This window comes from Macadamia integrifolia, chromosome 11 (assembly GCF_013358625.1).
Source record: "Macadamia integrifolia cultivar HAES 741 chromosome 11, SCU_Mint_v3, whole genome shotgun sequence".
Lineage (NCBI taxonomy): Eukaryota > Viridiplantae > Streptophyta > Magnoliopsida > Proteales > Proteaceae > Macadamia > Macadamia integrifolia.
This window is the reverse complement of record NC_056567.1, coordinates 31,318,814-31,335,854: the sequence shown is the minus strand read 5'-3', so window position 1 is coordinate 31,335,854 and position 17,041 is coordinate 31,318,814. Positions and strand designations below refer to the sequence as shown.

Sequence of the window (17,041 nt, the reverse complement as noted above, 5' to 3'; positions counted from 1 at the left end):
GAAAAAAAAATCTTATATAAACAATCTATTTGCAATTTTGTGTTAATTCTTCAAAATGTGTATCATGGATCAAAATGATTTAAGCTCTCTCCTTGCTCTTAACTTGTTTAGTTGTTGTTTCTTTAACATAGATGAATCAGACCTTCACTCAGGAAAATAACAAAATCTTCATTTTTTCTGTCATATCTCATTTTGGTTTGTACTGTTGCTACTAACATGTTAAAAATGGAATCAAACTTGGCATTTGGGATTTTGTTTCAAGTTCATTTTTTGACATTAGTGGGACATTATTCCAAGGAAACATTTGATGGAATCAGAAGCTATTACCATCCTAGAATCATATGGGGTGGAATATTATTGAAGTTTGATTCTCATAACAGGAGTTACTTAAGCTCATTTCTCAGCCAAATCAAAGAGTATCGCCATGGGTTTATTTTCACATCTTCAATAATATCTACTACATACACTACAACTACATTTCCTTCAAATTCTTCAGCCCTATCTTGTCTGATACAGTTCATTTATCTCGTCTAAGGCTGTCAATCTTTTATTTGGGATTAACTCTTGTAATCATGATTTCAATTATTAGTTTGGGATTGTATAATCGATCCGGATCGATTATGTCGACCGTTTCAAGAAAAATATGGTAAAAAAAATAGTATTTCTATAGAAGTAGGACAAAATAGACCGATACCCATCGATCCAACTCAATACGATGCCATACTGCCCCCTAAATCCTGGTTAATTCACAGATCATGTGAACACTTCTTTTTCCGCTTACCTTTTCAGTTATCCTTTAAAAAAATAATAATAATAAATAAATAAAATTTGCTGAATTATGAGAGGGAAGATATTATGTAGATTTTGGGGTGAGAGGCTGGATACTCTTCAGACAAATGACGGTGGAAAACCCATTGACTAAGGGATCCAACGGCTAATACAGAGGATAAGGCGTACAAAAATCAGTGAAGACTGAAGACTGGTAGCTCAGCTGGGGAAGGCACTGTGACTGTAGTACCGTTAAGTTTCTCTTTCCCTTTTGTCCATTCGGGGTTTCGTTTTATTCTCTTCCTCGGTTCCCTTCTCCTTTGTCACCACTTTCTTTCTCTTCGTCTTCTCTGCGAATTTGATATTCTGATCGGTGAGACGGTTTGCTCTGTTTTTCTGAGTTCTATTTCTTCTGTGGATTTAATAGATAACTAAGCACGATGATCTGTATTGATTTGTTTTATTTTGTTTTGTATGTCATAATTGATGCCCAACTGTTCTCTATTTTTGGTATCTAATTCCATAAGGGGACTTCATTTTTTTATCTTTATGTGAGTAGCAGTAGATGATTTCCTTCATCGTTTAGGGTTTCTTAATTTCTAGTCGATGTGCATGTGCTGATTCCTGTTGCTTATTGATTTTCTTCTGTTTCCTGATTTTCTTATCAGAAATTCAGTTCAACACTTTTGGTATGTTATCGAAGTGTGTAATCAGAGAATTTGATGATCTTCCTTTGTTGAATATAGTTGAATTTTATCTTTGGTTTTTGTCTTTGCCAATTGATTTCACAGATCACACTTTCTCGGTTATTCTTTGTATTTCTATGGGTTTCCGTTTGTGTTGTATCTTGCATGCAAAATCGACATCGAAAGATGAAATTTTTACTCTCATGTCTCTTGAGTACACTTCTATTTTTTTGTTTTGTTTTCTAAGTTTCTACAAAATTCCAGCTTGTGATGGTACATCTTCCTCATAGCATCGTCGTTGTTGTTATTCATGAGTTTGGTCGAGTGATTAGTCGTTCTACTGTCTCGTTTGATGTTTCACTGAACGATTACTTGATTGTGGACTTAGCAGGTCAACATGGGAACCAAGTGCAAAATCTTCATTGTTACTCTATTGCTGTCGTTTCTTTTCTTCCCTTTGGTCTTCTCTGCTGCTTCTTCGGATGGATTGATTAGGATCGGACTGAAGAAAAGAGCATTGGATCAAAACAACCGGCTTGCTGCCCGACTTGAGTCTGAAGAAGGGGAATCCTTAAGGGCTTCTATCCGGAAATATCACCTCCGCGGTAACCTTGGAGACTCCGAGGACACTGACATAGTTGCTTTAAAGAACTACATGGATGCTCAGTACTTCGGTGAGATTGCGATTGGGTCTCCCCCTCAGAAATTCACTGTCATATTTGACACTGGTAGTTCAAATTTGTGGGTGCCGTCTGCCAAGTGTTACTTTTCGGTAAGTTTAATTTTCTCTATGTTGTAAATTTATGGTTTCCATCTTCTGAAAGTTTGGACAGAAGGGGTTCTCATGATTTTATTTTTGCGCTCAGGTTGCTTGCTATTTCCATTCCAAGTACAAGTCAAGTCAGTCGAGTACCTACAAGAAGAATGGTTTGTTCCTTCTCCTGGCTTTATCATGCATCTATGCACCTTCTATCATTCATTATTAGTAGTGACAGTTGTAACATTTTTCCAGCTTGTGAGGGTGACTCCATTAATATGTGCATTTTTGGGACGACATGAATTTATTATTACAGTTATGAGTAACGCAAATAGTTTTCTCAAACCCATCTATGGCCTTATTGGAGGCTTGTGCTACTATATTATTTCTTCTTTTTAATAGCTTTTTTTCTTATCAAAGAAAATGTTCACTCGTTTTACGTGTAATTTGTCTCAGTAATTTTTTCAACCTTGGAATATCATTTTCACCAAGCACGATTGATTATTTTTGCATCCCAAGATTAATTTCCTCTTATCCTCCACATATCTCTAGCAATCTTTATAGATAATAATGTTAAAATACATATTATGAAAAAAATCTGGTCTTATCCTCACAGGGAAACCAGCTGAGATTCATTATGGGACTGGAGCTATTTCTGGTTTCTTCAGCCTAGACCATGTCAAGGTCGGTGACCTTGTGGTCAAAGATCAGGTAAGCCACAACTTTTCATAAAATGCCCTAGCTAATAGTTTCTTAAGTCTTTATCTGCTCTGGTATTCTCTCACACGTGATTCTTTGACAGGAGTTTATTGAGGCAAGTAGAGAGCCGAGTATCACATTTCTGGTAGCCAAGTTTGATGGCATACTTGGACTTGGATTTAAAGAGATCTCTGTTGGGGGTGCTGTGCCTGTGTGGTAGGCTGGTGTTTTCTTTTCTATCTAATGTGTGGATACTTGACAAATGAGTGCATCATATAATCATGATTTGTTAACATCTGTGATAAACATGGGATGCAATGCTATTTGTGCTTTATGTATCATCTCTGAAAATTATGTGTGGTACTTAATTGTTGTTGTTGGTTTTCTTGTTTTTCCTTTTTGATACTGCCTAATTTATACCTAATTTTCTAATTTGTGAAATTACTGATTTTGAGCTGTAAACTTAAATGTTTTAGGTACAACATGGTTGATCAAGGGCTTGTTAAGGAACCTGTTTTCTCATTTTGGATTAACCGAAACACAGAAGAGGAAGAAGGTGGTGAAATCGTGTTTGGAGGGGTTGATCCTAATCATTACACGGGTGAACACACATATGTACCTGTGACTCAGAAAGGCTACTGGCAGGTAGGTTGTCCCTCTATGTCGAGTAATAGAATTTAAATATTTTTCCTCGCAACTTTATGATAAATATTTGTAACTTCCCTTACCAGTTTGACATGGGCGATGTCCTTATCGATGGCAAGTCAACAGGTAATAAACTCCCGTTTGCCTTTTTGTTCATTGAAGATGAGAATGTCTCTCTCTCTCTCTCTCTCTCTCTCTCAATATCTATCTATTATTATACTCTGAGAGATAATGACCTCCAAGTAATAAAAGATCTATCTTCTGGCTACTTTTGCATCCAAGTGGCACTTATCCTGTATAGGAGAATCTGATGTTAACATGGGCAATAATGGTTTCATCTCCGTACTTATTCTTGTGTGATCATTAATAATTTTACTTATTTTCAGGATTCTGCACTGGTGGTTGTGTGGCAATTGCTGACTCTGGAACATCGATGTTGGCTGGTCCAACGGTATGTATCAGTCTTTTAAACTCTGGATGTGATAGCAGAGATCAATTTTCCTTCAAAATTATTGCATACCCAGCATTCATGCAATTGATGGTTGTGGCCTAAGCTGCCAGGATTGTCTTGGTGCCTTGTCAGGAATGTATGAATATGAGAGAGAGTTTGGACTTGTATGCTAGAATGATGATACATTGTATCATACTTCATACTACTATATAAAAGGACAAACTCGTTCTTGTTTGACTAATAAGAATTTCATGCCCATACTATCACCATGTGATCGGAATTCACCTTTTATATCTTTTTAGTAAGTCGTTAACCTACAAGTTTGAAAATGCCAGAATTACCTGTGTAGCACACTTTGCACGCTTCTTGTGCATCAAGAAGTTAGGAATTAGAAGAGAAAAGAAAGAGATGCCTTTCATTCTTACACAGGAGCATAAGATGTTTCACTTTAATTTCACATTATCTGCCCCGCCACTAGGGGAAGAGGTCTATGATTTTATGGTTGTACCAACACTAACCAGTAGCTAACTGAGGCAAAACACATATGCATTCTGGGTATGGTTACCATTTTCTGTGTTACCTTTATTGGCAGACCATTATTACCGAAATCAATCATGCAATTGGAGCTTCTGGGGTTGTTAGCCAGCAATGCAAGACTGTTGTTGCTCAATATGGACAGACTATATTGGACTTATTGTCAGCAGAGGTGCATACAAGTGTTCCTTTTCCTCCTCCTCCCCCCCCCCCCCCCCCCTTTTCCCCCTTTCCCCCTTTCCCCCTTCTTCAAGTTGACTCAATTAGCTTGCTGTAGAGGGAGAATTGTCAATTTTGTTGCTGTTACTGCTTTTTGAGATATTGAAGTTATCCTCCAGAGTTCCTTCGGGTACTTACCTCTTTATATATTCTTTTTTCTTTCTGTATTATAGACGGATCCCGCGATGGTATGCTCCCAGATTGGCTTGTGTACTTTTGATGGAACTCGAGGTGTCAGGTGAGGTTAAATTATGTCCTGTTGTTACATACAAGAAAGCAGTGTATTACCATTTAATGTTGCATCAATTCTTTTTTTTTTTTTTTTTTTTTGGGGGGGGTGGGTTGTTGAGTTCATCATTATTATCTTGTGCACCATTATGATGCTGTTAACCAGTTTTGTTTCTTAGCCTCCGGTTCATTGGTAATAATTTGTATTCTGTCTAGGGTTGGGCCGGGTTGGGGCCCATAGCGTGGTTTTTGAGGGAGATATGCCGGACTTTCCATCAAGGCTGGAACTTGATTTGAGGTTCAGGCCTATAGTTAATTGCTTGCAAGGTTCTAAACTTTTATTGTGTTTATAGTAGTGCACTTATTTGTTAGGGTCTTTTTGTTATTTGTCCCATAAAAGGATCTTGCTGATGTGTTGGTTCTGTTGGCAAACCTGTTTTTTAGTTGGATTACATCTTGACTTTCCTGTATAGTGCCATCTTGGTTGGTGTTGAGGTAAACAAACCCCACCGATGTGTTTGGCGCCATCTTGGTTAGTGTCAAGGGAAACAAATCCACTTATATGTTTGGTGCCATCTATAATACATAGTGTACTGCACTTGTCAAATTCTAGTGAGAGAAGAAAAGAGGATTACTGATTACATTTTTGCTTGGGGTGGTGATGGCGTGAAGTTTGTTACAGAGTTTAATACGCTGTGTTGAATTCGGTTTTGGTTTTAATTTTTCCAAGTTTGAGCAAAGGTTGGCAGATTCTTTAATTTTGGAAATCTAGTAGAGTGTCATATCAGTCCTGTGTATTTTTATATTATATCTTTTTATCTATGTGTGCTAAGTTGCTAACGGCAGGCATGAACTTGTTCTTTTTGTGCTTCCAAGGGTTCCATCTACTTATTTCTACCATAATCTTGTCCATGACTCAGTTTGAATTATGGATGTTGTGTTACAGTGGTGGCATTGAGAGCGTTGTTGATGAGAAGAATGGTGGCAAGTTATCTGGTATTGGTCAGGATGCTGCTTGCAGTGCCTGTGAAATGGCTGTTGTATGGATCCGGAATCAGCTTCAACGGAATGAAACGCAGGATTACATATTGAATTATATCAATGAGGTGAAGTAATGGGGCAGTATATTCTTGTTTCTTATATGTAAGTTGGAGATTGGCTAATGCCATATGCTGTAACTGCAGCTTTGTGAACGGTTGCCTAGTCCAATGGGAGAATCAGCTGTTGATTGTGATCAACTTTCTTCGATGCCTCCTGTTTCTTTTACCATTGGTGGCAAAACATTCAACCTGACACCAGAGCAGGTACCACAACATCCAGATTTTTTTCATAGATAACATCTTGAGTTTGAACTTTATTGTTATTGTTATGTCATTTGCTTTGTGTATATATACAAATTGTTTTCAGGTAGCTGATTAAGGTGGTCTGGCGGTTTTGAATTTTTTTTTACTATAAGCAATGTAGACATATTTGTGTCAATTTAAGAGATTTATTGCAATAATTACTTACACTAGGCTGATGCCATGAATGATCTTGTTTCCGTGGCATCTCATGTTTATTAGTTTTGAGGATCTGTTTTTATTTTTCTTTTGTTGGGAAGAGATTGGAGGATTTAATAATGACTCCATAAAATCATTGAAAGTTGAAACATAAATTATACCCATCGTGGGACAATGACGTCTATGTTTCAACTAAATAAGCTTTCTCTTTGTTGCTGGGGTCTACAGACTTTGTTATGGAGTACTTGGTAAAGAGGATGAAGTTTGCCTTTCAGGTTTTCTCAAATGGTGTTCAATACAAAAGAAAAAAAAAAGTGTTGTGGCAAATGAATTATTTGTTGTGGCAAATGAATTATTTCTCTTTTCTTTTCTTTTTTTCCTTTATAGTGGAGAAAAATCTGAATGTATTTGTTTGGTTGAAAGTGTGAGATCATGGTTACTGGGTAGTATTTTCGCATCTCAGCATGTTTGAATGTGGTTTCAAGTAGAATTGTAATCATGTTGGTTATGAGCCAACTGTAATGTTCTCCATGTGATGTATAATATGTAAAGCTTGTAGTCTTAAGTGCTTACAATTTCTTTCTTCTGGTTATCAGTACGTCCTGAAAGTTACTGTGGGAGATGTAGCCCAGTGTATTAGTGGATTTACAGCTTTGGATGTGCCACCTCCCCGTGGTCCTCTCTGGTACTTTCTTAATCTTCAGTCACATCTCTTTAATCCTCCCTTTCTTGAACAGTTCATGCATTGGCTGAACTGAATAAGTTGCAGCCAGCAAAGTAGTTGATATTACAAAACTCAGTCAATGGTGAAACTGAATTGCATTGCAGGCTGTGTGAATAATTAGTTTCTTTTCTTTATCTTACTAATGGGGATGATGATATAAACATACAGGATATTGGGAGATGTCTTCATGGGCCGCTACCATACAGTCTTTGATTATGGCAATCTGAGAATTGGTTTTGCAGAAGCGGCATAGAGGCATAGACAAGATGCTGGTGGCTTTGTAATTATGTTAAAACCCTTATGAACACCTTACACATTTTATGGTTTTTCTGTAGTAGTTGTCCGGGTGGAAGGCAGTAGCCTAAAAAAGGATATATGAATGTAAATATTTCTGGGTGTGATCTTTACCCTACACTATATAATAGACGGTGGTGCATACTTTCCTGTCTTTAAAAGCTCAGTTGGCTGATGTTGAGATATTGTGGTTGTTAAAAAAAAAAAAAAAAAAAAAAAAAAAAAAAACGAAATAAAAAGAGTGACGCAGTGCGCACAGGTGCCAGCTACTGCAGCGTCTGGGAGAGAAATGTACAGGGCCTTGTCCTTTGCTTTGTGGAAGAGATTGTTTCCAAGCTTCCTCGGTGGTACGACTAGTGCAGCAATTTATCATTATGGTCTTTATTTAAATTATAGATGCATAGATGGGGAATCGAACTTAAGATCGTGCGTATATCAATATATTTTTTAATTCGTTCTAATCCACACATTTTTCAATTCGTTCTAACCATTTGGGTAATCTTTTGATCCACATTTATACTTTATGGTTTAATTAACCACAAAATCTTTTGATCATTTGTTGTACTTGCATGTAGTTTGATCAGCATTTAAATCCTTTGAATTGATCCCCTTGTACTCGAGTATAGTTTCATAATCATTAAATATTTTAAAAATATTACAACAATTAATAAAGAGGGAATTATTTAATCAATCAATCGATATATAATAGTGCCTCTTATTTGTCTATTTCCTTGTGATGTATGTGGAGCTAGGCATGCAAAACAACCCCACAAAAACGTGAGGAAGTAGATGCCACTCTCCACTGCATTTGATTTTGTCTGTATCAAGTGGCTCCTCCAGCAACAGAACTGCAACTCTGGATCTGGAATTAAGGAGCCACTACTATTACTACTAATATGATTTTAAATATTGGTATTACTAGTATCAGACTATATCAATATTACACTGAATATGATCAATACGATATCGATATTTGAAACCGTGGCTAGTTGGTTACTACTATTACTAATAATCAAGTGGGACTATTTTATTTTATTTTATTTTTTAATTTTTATAATCAAGTGGGACTACTACCAAGTGAAAGTTTGGCTTGCTGCATGCATGCTTCCTAAATTTGCATTTTAGGATATATTGAAACGGACATGCCTCTCCATGACTTCTGAAGTTGAAACACTAATTACAGCACATTACAGACTAAGGGTGTTAATTAGTTCGGTTTCGATTTAAACGGTGTGGATCGATTCGGTTCATATTTATTTGACTAAAACAATAACTGTACTATTTACTAAATGGTTCTACTTTCTGAAACCGTGACCGTTTAGTAAACGGTTTCGGTTTCCACGGTTTCTAAATGGTATCGGTGTCACGGTTTTAAACGGTTTCGATTTTGGTTTATTCTATACGGTTTGTAAAACGGTTCACAATCGGTTTGATATAACTTGCAACCATCTCTAAACTGAAGATCATAAGCTTATCAAAAAACAATTGGTAACCAAAAATAAGAGATTCTATATTAACGATGATATGTCTTAATTTGATAATCTAGTGTTATTTCTTTGCATGGTCATTCTCAAACATTTAGAACTAATATCATACAACATCTAAATCCAGCCTTCCATAGCATAAAATATTAAATGATAGGTTGTTTAGCCAAAATACCCCATCTATGATAACATAATAACATAGCAACATATATGAATTATAAGTTCATGATCTAAAGCCTACGCTTGAACTGAATTCCAATAAATCATACCAAAGCAGGATGGGCACTTAATTTAATTAATTGGTAATAGTTATACGGATTACTACCCCTTCTTTATTTAATTGTTATATGGATTACTCGGATCGGTTTAAACGGTTTCAATTCGGTTTGAAACCAATGGGTTCCGTGGTTAAAACTGACATGACCCGTTTAGCTAATCGGCCTGAAACTTGAAACCATAACTACACCATTTATTAAACGATTTTGCGGTTTCAGTGTAAACGGATCAGTTCGGTTTTGGTAAACGGTTTCGGTTACAAATTCACATCCTTAATTACAGTCCATGATCATCTTATAATAATCATAATGGGCCACAAATTGTCCACTTGTCATCTTCTAGGAAGACAAGAAAGAAAGATCATATATTAATTTTCTTTTGCAGAATTGTAGTCAAGTGTTTTAATTTAATTAATTTAATTTAAGGGGCCTAGGCTGAAGCGACAGAAACTCAGTGTGATGCCACCCTCCCATTGAAAGGAGAATATGATGTGTTCAAATTGTTTGCAGTGAACAGTGAGGTACAGTGAGCATTCGACGGCTAAGAGTATCTGAGCACGTGCTCCAAGGGGCTCTCAGCCACCGAATGTTTATTGCACTGGTGCGGTGACTGCAGACAATTTTCATGCAAATATGATAGCGTCAACAGCTCTCAAGTCACAACACAACACAACAGAGAGAGAGAGAGAGAGATAATCTATCACATTATGAAAACTGTAATATATCGAAAGATTAAAAGTCAATTTTGTCATTCAATTTAAAATAAAATAAAAAGAAAGAAATGATGAGAGGATTGAATTATTCTCCAACAGTAAAAAATGCTCAAAGAGCCTAAGGTGGTCACACACAGTCCAAAGCGTTTCTGAATGTTAATGTGCACCAGACGTCTTGTTGTGTTACTAAGTATCTAAATCCCTAGAGGGGTAGATCAAGAGTGTGAAAACGTCACAAATGGCAGCGGCTCATTTGTCCACATATAGATTAGGGAAGTAGACAGTAGATTGGAAAATATATATAGTTAGTAGTTAGGTTGGTCGGTAGGTAAAATAAAGGCAAAATAGAAAAGGGAAAGAACACGTAGGTTTGCTTGCTGGGTATGTAGATGTTGTTGAGTCATCAACCTATGTAAATTTGATATGAGAGAGAGAGAGATCTGACAACCTCACAAATGGCAGTTGGTCATTTGTCCACATATACATTTGTAAGTAGACAGTTAGTTTAGTTAGGTGAAACAAAATTATGGAGAAAAGGCAAAATAAAATTAATAAAAAGGGGGATGAAAACACTGTGGTTTGCTTGCTGCCTTACTTCTTCACCAATAATCAATCACCCAACAATTTTCAACCCCATAAAGGCTAGAATATCCCAACATCCCATCCTCCATATACATCGATTGCTAAATCCATGCCACCCACCCATTCTACTTTATCGAGTTTCTTGTTAATATTATAAAAAGAAAATGGTCTCTGGGGGAGTATGGTTCCTACCTCTAGATACATGGGTTGAAATGATCGATTCAACTCCTATAAAATGGAAATTAACACTTGCCATATTATGAAACTTCTTCTTTCTCTTTCTCTCCTTTTCTTGAGCTTTGAGTAGAATAAGATAACTCATACATATTCACCAAGGACGTCAATCTAAAATCAGGACCTGGAATCTTGGCACTTGCATGCGAGTGCTATCATTAGAACCCATGCAATAGTCCTTCCTCTTCTCTTTACACATGGACCACCCTTGCTAAAGGAGTTGTTAAACCCCCTAGCCCTCATAATTTTAGGTTAATAACAGTTAATATAGTAACTTTCTCTCTCTTCATTTAATAGATGTTAAATCCACAAATCATGAGTGTACATTGTACAAGATTGCTCTATGAGAGAGAACCTGATCCGTTCTCCCTTTGCTAATCCTAATTAAAGTATATTACCCTCTAGGCTCACTACCCATACATTTATTTCTTGCACCAAGCAAGTCAATGGAGAAAGTTACCGACTTCTTATATATATAAGAGCAGAAGAGCTTCATCCCAACCAACTCCCTAGTCCCAAACCCACACGATATCCTCCTATTCTCATCCTTTGATTCCTTTCCACCATGGCATGGATCAGAGGCCGCACCCTCGGCCGCGGCTCTTCAGCCACCGTCTCCCTCGCTATGTATCGCCAATCTGGTGACGTTTTCGCCGTGAAGTCTGTAGAGCTCTCGAGATCCGAGTTCCTACAAAGGGAGCAGAGGATTCTTTCTCTGCTCAAGTGTCCTTGCATAGTTGGGTACCTTGGGTTCGACATCACAAATGAGAATGGTCAGCTTATCTACAATTTCTTCATGGAGTATTGCTCCGGTGGCACCCTCACTGACGCAATTCGGCACCAAGGTGGTCGCCTCGACGAGTCTGCGATCCAGTATCACACTCTAGCGATTCTGCAGGGATTGGATTACCTACACTCTCGTGGTCTGGTGCATTGTGACATTAAGGGTCGTAATGTCTTGGTTGGGCAAAATGGAACCAAAATTGCCGACTTGGGTTGCGCGAGATGGGTTGGAGAACAGCCTCCGGCGATGCCGATTGCAGGGACCCCTGTTTTCATGGCACCTGAAGTGGCTCGAGGTGAGGAACAGAGTTTCGCTGCCGACATCTGGGCCCTTGGTTGTACTGTAATTGAGATGGCCACAGGACGTCCTCCATGGCCAGATGTTGTGGACCCAGTCTCTGCACTTCACCGGATCGCATTCTCTCCTGATATGCCGGATTTCCCAAGTTTCCTGTCAGAGGAAGCAAAGGACTTTCTGGGCAAATGCCTCAGGAGAGACCCAAATAAGCGATGGACGGTTCAGGAGCTTCTTAAGCACCCATTTCTCGAAGAGGGTTGCGGTGGGCAATTGAATTTGAAGCGAATTCAGAGCTCTACCTTCGCAACTTCTCCCATGAGCATACTCGATCAATTCTTCTGGGACTCATTTGAGCAATCCGAGAGAGAGACAGAAGCAGACACACCAGTTCACATGCCCAACCAATTGGGATCGGCGGGTTATTATTCATATTCTCTTTTGGAAAGAATCCGGCGGCTGATCGGAGACATCCCATCTTCTTCTTCTCCAACCCCAAGACTACCCAATTGGACTTGGGACGAAGATTGGGTTACAGTCAGAAGAAACAACCACGCTGAACACGTTGTCTTTATGGGCCACGATCAAAGCATGTCGCCCACAGACGAACACGCAGAGACTAGTAGGTCGGCGCATTCAGATTTGAGTGATGAACAACCCATCCATAACTATGTAAATAGTAGTAATTTTGGTAGTAGCAGTCAGGGAAGCTTGTCCATAGCCTGTAAATGTGTAGGAGATGTTGCTCTAATTTGCAATCCCAACTATGAGATTAAAGGGGAAAAGAAATTTTTACTTTATTCTTATTCAATTTCAATTTCAATTTCAATTTCTTTTAAAGATTCCAAGAAATATTGGAGGGAATTTTCAAATGGAACGCTGGAAATGGTTCAGTTTGGGAAGTTTGGAGCATTTTATAGAGAGGCTCAGCCGCGTTTTTTATTAACCCTTCCCCCCTCTCTTTCTCATGCGGTATTGGACTGTATCAATATAATGCCACCAAATAAAAGGGTACATAGGTCATTTCATGCGAGGAAGAGAGAGATAGAAAGAATTGCTTAGTGTACCCTTCTAATGGCTCAAACAATCTTTTTTTCATGATAAAATAAGGAAAGAAAGAATACTACCTGATCGCATATCTATGCTTAGATATAATGGGTGCAAAAAGATTGTGATGCCTCACACCAAAGATGCTCACGCACACCTTTCCATTGATTACGGGCCTTGATGTGTAATGCACAATGGCAGAAAGATAGATTATGTTAGCATTTACAAGTGAGCATAAAATTGACATGGCAAATAATGCACAATGGCCATAGAACTACTCGACTAGCCACTCCTTTACAGGAAAACATCCTCTGCAGGGGGGCTGAGGAGCATTGAAGTGTAGTGATGCACCTCCTTGCGACACGTGTTCAAAATGCATCCAATGGCTGAGAAGCCTCGCCTGAACCCAACCTACGCTTGACCCATTTAAGCTGGGGATGTTGGGTAACCCACCTGATTACAGTTGAAAATCTAGGGTTCTTTACATTTCCCCTTTTGCGTTCCTTTTTCCTTCATTCCAAGAAAATGATGATTGGGTTTGGGCTAGGCGGCATAGCCGTAAAATGTGGTTTTAACACATGTTGCAAGGTGTTTCACTACATCTCACCGTTCCTCAGCATTCTTGCCGTGGATGTTTTTCCCTCTTTTACTGCTACTAATAATAATAGTAATTAAAATGTTAATTAATGTGGTAGACAGTCGATCACTTTAGTTTAGTTATGGAGGAAAAAGTTCTATTTGCATATAATAGAATGGGCTTTTTTTTTTTTTTTTCTATTTAATAAAATAATAGAATGGCAGTTGATGGGTATTAATTAAGTAAGTTGATCAATGTCGTGTTAAGAAATACAAACGTTTTCATTATAATTATTATTTTTTTCTTAATAATTATATAGCAAAAGGTTCTGTGCACGGCTGTACTTGCATGGTGAACAGTCACATAAAACCATTGGATGGGGCAAAAGTCCTTATTGAAAATATTTAAGCCCCTTTATTCTACAAATTGTAGATGAGAAAGAATCTCCGGTGCATGCATCCCTTCCCCTAATTGTATTTATTTAACAAAAAAAGAATTCAATATCACATTGAATCGTTTAATTATTCTAATTCTTAGTGAGTTGCTTGATCTTTTCCCTCCATCTTTGTGCTAATCAATGCAGAATTGTTTCCTAAATTAAATATTGTATTTGTTGCATTTTTAAAAGAGTCCAACTTTTGTGGATGTAGTCTTCCATTTACCAAGTGGTAAAGTTGTTTGTTTTTTTTTTTTTTTTTTTGATAAATATCAATATTGTATCTGTTGTTCACATGTCAAGTTTCAGTTCAAATAGAATTCGAAAAATGAAAAAAAATAAAATAAAATTAAATAAAGAATTAATGACTATTAAGATCATGTGTATCACCAAAAGGATGTAAGGACATTTAAGAGAAGGTCTCCTATTACAAAGAACAGGTAAATGGTTGAATTTGGTATTGAAATTTTAAACATGTCTTATCTAGACCATTCTTGATATACCTAGTGGTTAGAATCAACAAATCACCATTCCGTGCGAAAAAATTAAAATTTTTTAAATTGTATCAATAGTTCTTAAATCAAGGATAAAGAAATCTTTTTAAATAATTTGAAAGCGACTTATCATTATGTCATTATTAAAAATTATCATTATTTTCGCATAATTTTTTATTACACAGTGGAACGACATGATATACCTAGTCATTTCATACTTTAAGGGGGGTGTCAATAAGAAAATCCCTTTTATTGATAGGAAATCTTTTTTTTTTTTTTAGTAACTAAAAATCCATCACAAGAGAACTTGCATGAAATTCAAATTTAACATATAGATAGGTCCCTTGACGTATTAAATTTCAGTCTAGACAAAATTGAATTACGATGTGATGATGTAGATTGCTCGCATCAAAGTTAAGACCTAAATTCAATCATATATCCTTTTCATGTATGTCCATCCACCTTCTTGATAGCCTCAAAATTTTCAATGTTCTACTTTACTAATATGAAATTCCATTTAGACTATAACTCGTCGTGCCACTAGAGGACCTTGGGATCTACCTATTTGTAAAGGAATTATTATATAACTATTTAACAAAAGGTAGGAAAAAAGAATACTCTTTGGCTGCACGGTCCCTATGCCCTTATGGGGGCAAAATGATGACCCCATCTGGCCACCCCTTTGAAAGACAAAAACACCACCTCCTATTGATGTCCATGTACATCCTCTCATTGGCCCTCGTAGTGACAAAGCAGCCACACGACCAGGGAGCATTCTCTAAAAATAATAAAAGGGTATTATTAGTGAAGCAATGTGTACATATTAGTTCCTCTATCTATCTATTTCATTGTAATGTTTGTGGCGTAAAGGCATTCAATACAAGTATACAATTTACCAACATAATGAAATAGCACTACTATCCACTACAAATGACAGTTCGTAATAAGTAGCTTTACCCACCCCCCAAAAAAAAATGTATTAAGTAGCTAGCTCTACTAGCAATTGCAACTACTCTTATACCAGTAGAAATCAAGTGAAGGTTTGGCATGTTGCATGCATGCGTGCTTCTTACATTTACATTTTAGGATACATTGAAACGGACATGCCTCCATCACATTACAATCCATGATCATCTTATTATAATAATAATAATAATAATAGTAATAATAATAATTTATTTTGAAAATATTATTCTTGTCCCACTTGTTGTCCACTTGTCATCTTTGGGGAAGTGTACTCATTCGGGACCTCTTCTACCTAGCTAGCTGATGCTGCCAAATCCGAATGTATGGGTGGTATATTCTTTCATCAGTGCTGGCCGTGGGGCCTCTTGAGTAGATGAAGTTATACATATATATATATATATATATATATATATTTGGGCAATGTAGAAAGGGTGTTTGAGGATAGTGATCATAACCCCAAGTTAAAGTCTCCTCACAACAAACAACGTTTCTATAGGATCAACGAGTGACAATGAGATATACAGACTCAATCCCACAGTTAGTTGATTCAAACGATAATGGAACAAGAGGGCTTCCTTCCATTAAGTTACCAACCCCATTGGTGCTAGAGAGAATAATGTTAAAACACCCAAATGGGTGTTATATAGAGAGCCATTGATTTAGAACCAAAAATCAATCTGGGGGAATCAGAGGGATATATTGATAATCAACAGGGAAGGAGGCTGATAGATATTTAGATATGTCATCTGTTGGATGATGACAACGATGACCTTAGTTGGAAAGAATGATATTTATGCATCTTTGGAAAAGTATTGCTAGCTTTCATGATGGTAGCAAAAGATCCTTCTAAAGTATATGAAGTACCATTCATTAAGCTATGACTCATTTAAAATGAATTTAAAAAATCTCACTTAATCTCAATGTATTATTCATAAGTTTTCTTTCAAATTGTATTTCAAAGGTCAAGTGTTTAAATTTAAAGTATAAAGCTTTCTATTCGAGAGTAGCCCCTAAGCCACAGACACAGGGACACCAGTGACATTGTGCATCCCTCTGTATGAGTAGAATCGTTCTCCTCTACCTCCTCGCATCGGTGCGAGGAGACAATGGATGATTAGAAGCATCCGGACACACACCCCAAGATACTCTCAACTGTCCATTGCTTCACCCCACCGGTGCAAGGAGGTAGAATCCTCAGGCGCATGAGCATAGAGTCGTTCTCAAATAGATAACATTGGCCCTAATTTAAATTATTGGAGAAAAAAAAAAAGTTGAAAATATATATAACGTCACCAATCAAAGGTACAAACTACAAAGGAGAATCTATCATCAGCATCAGCAGTTCCAAAAGTCATTTTTTTTTTTTCAGTCAATCAAGGATGGAAAAGAGAAGAGAAAGAAACCCATAAACAATGAGGTCTGGGAATGTTACAAATGGCAGTAGTTTATTTGTCCACATATACATTAAGTCAGTAGAGAGTTAGTTTCGTGAAATTAAATTATGAAGAAAAGGTAAACTAAATACAAAAAAAAAAGGGAAAGCAAAAGGTTTTGGTTGCTGCCTTCCTCACCAATAATCACCACCCAACACATGAAAAGTGTGAAACGCTACACATACACATACACGTCCCCCCCCCCCCCCCCTTTATAC

The 17,041-nt window shown here is 37.2% G+C and overlaps 2 protein-coding genes across 3 annotated transcripts; both read left to right on the top strand.

Moving 5' to 3' along the window:
• Nucleotides 1-1,003: 1,003 nt before the first annotated feature.
• LOC122093845 (aspartic proteinase-like) lies at nt 1,004-7,665 on the top strand. 2 transcript variants are annotated; one of them, XM_042664380.1, is made up of 14 exons: nt 1,004-1,141; nt 1,846-2,226; nt 2,321-2,381; nt 2,828-2,922; nt 3,014-3,126; nt 3,387-3,555; nt 3,642-3,681; nt 3,942-4,006; nt 4,599-4,712; nt 4,933-4,997; nt 5,934-6,093; nt 6,172-6,291; nt 7,083-7,171; nt 7,379-7,665. In XM_042664380.1, the coding sequence occupies exons 2-14, from the start codon at nt 1,852-1,854 to the stop codon at nt 7,461-7,463; spliced, it is 1,551 nt and encodes a 516-aa protein (XP_042520314.1). In that variant the 5' UTR covers nt 1,004-1,141; nt 1,846-1,851; the 3' UTR covers nt 7,464-7,665. The 2 variants fall into 2 exon arrangements, with proteins under 2 accessions (XP_042520314.1, XP_042520313.1); XM_042664379.1 differs by having other exon boundaries at nt 1,026-1,141; nt 1,843-2,226.
• Nucleotides 7,666-11,136: 3,471 nt separating this feature from the next.
• On the top strand, nt 11,137-12,816 carry LOC122093087 (mitogen-activated protein kinase kinase kinase 18-like). The gene is made up of 2 exons (XM_042663338.1): nt 11,137-12,602; nt 12,712-12,816. The coding sequence occupies exons 1-2, from the start codon at nt 11,358-11,360 to the stop codon at nt 12,814-12,816; spliced, it is 1,350 nt and encodes a 449-aa protein (XP_042519272.1). The 5' UTR covers nt 11,137-11,357.
• Nucleotides 12,817-17,041: the final 4,225 nt, after the last annotated feature.

What these genes read in the sequence shown, in the direction of transcription:
- LOC122093845 (XM_042664380.1), top strand. Translation starts at nt 1,852, where the DNA reads ATGGGAACCAAGTGCAAAATCTTCATTGTTACTCTATTGCTGTCGTTT. An exon ending in CTGCCAAGTGTTACTTTTCG is followed by an intron (nt 2,227 to 2,320) that starts GTAAGTTTAATT and finishes TTTTGCGCTCAG; the next exon opens with GTTGCTTGCTATTTCCATTC. An exon ending in TATTGAATTATATCAATGAG is followed by an intron (nt 6,094 to 6,171) that starts GTGAAGTAATGG and finishes CTGTAACTGCAG; the next exon opens with CTTTGTGAACGGTTGCCTAG.
- LOC122093087 (XM_042663338.1), top strand. Translation starts at nt 11,358, where the DNA reads ATGGCATGGATCAGAGGCCGCACCCTCGGCCGCGGCTCTTCAGCCACC. An exon ending in TGTCCATAGCCTGTAAATGT is followed by an intron (nt 12,603 to 12,711) that starts GTAGGAGATGTT and finishes TTTCTTTTAAAG; the next exon opens with ATTCCAAGAAATATTGGAGG.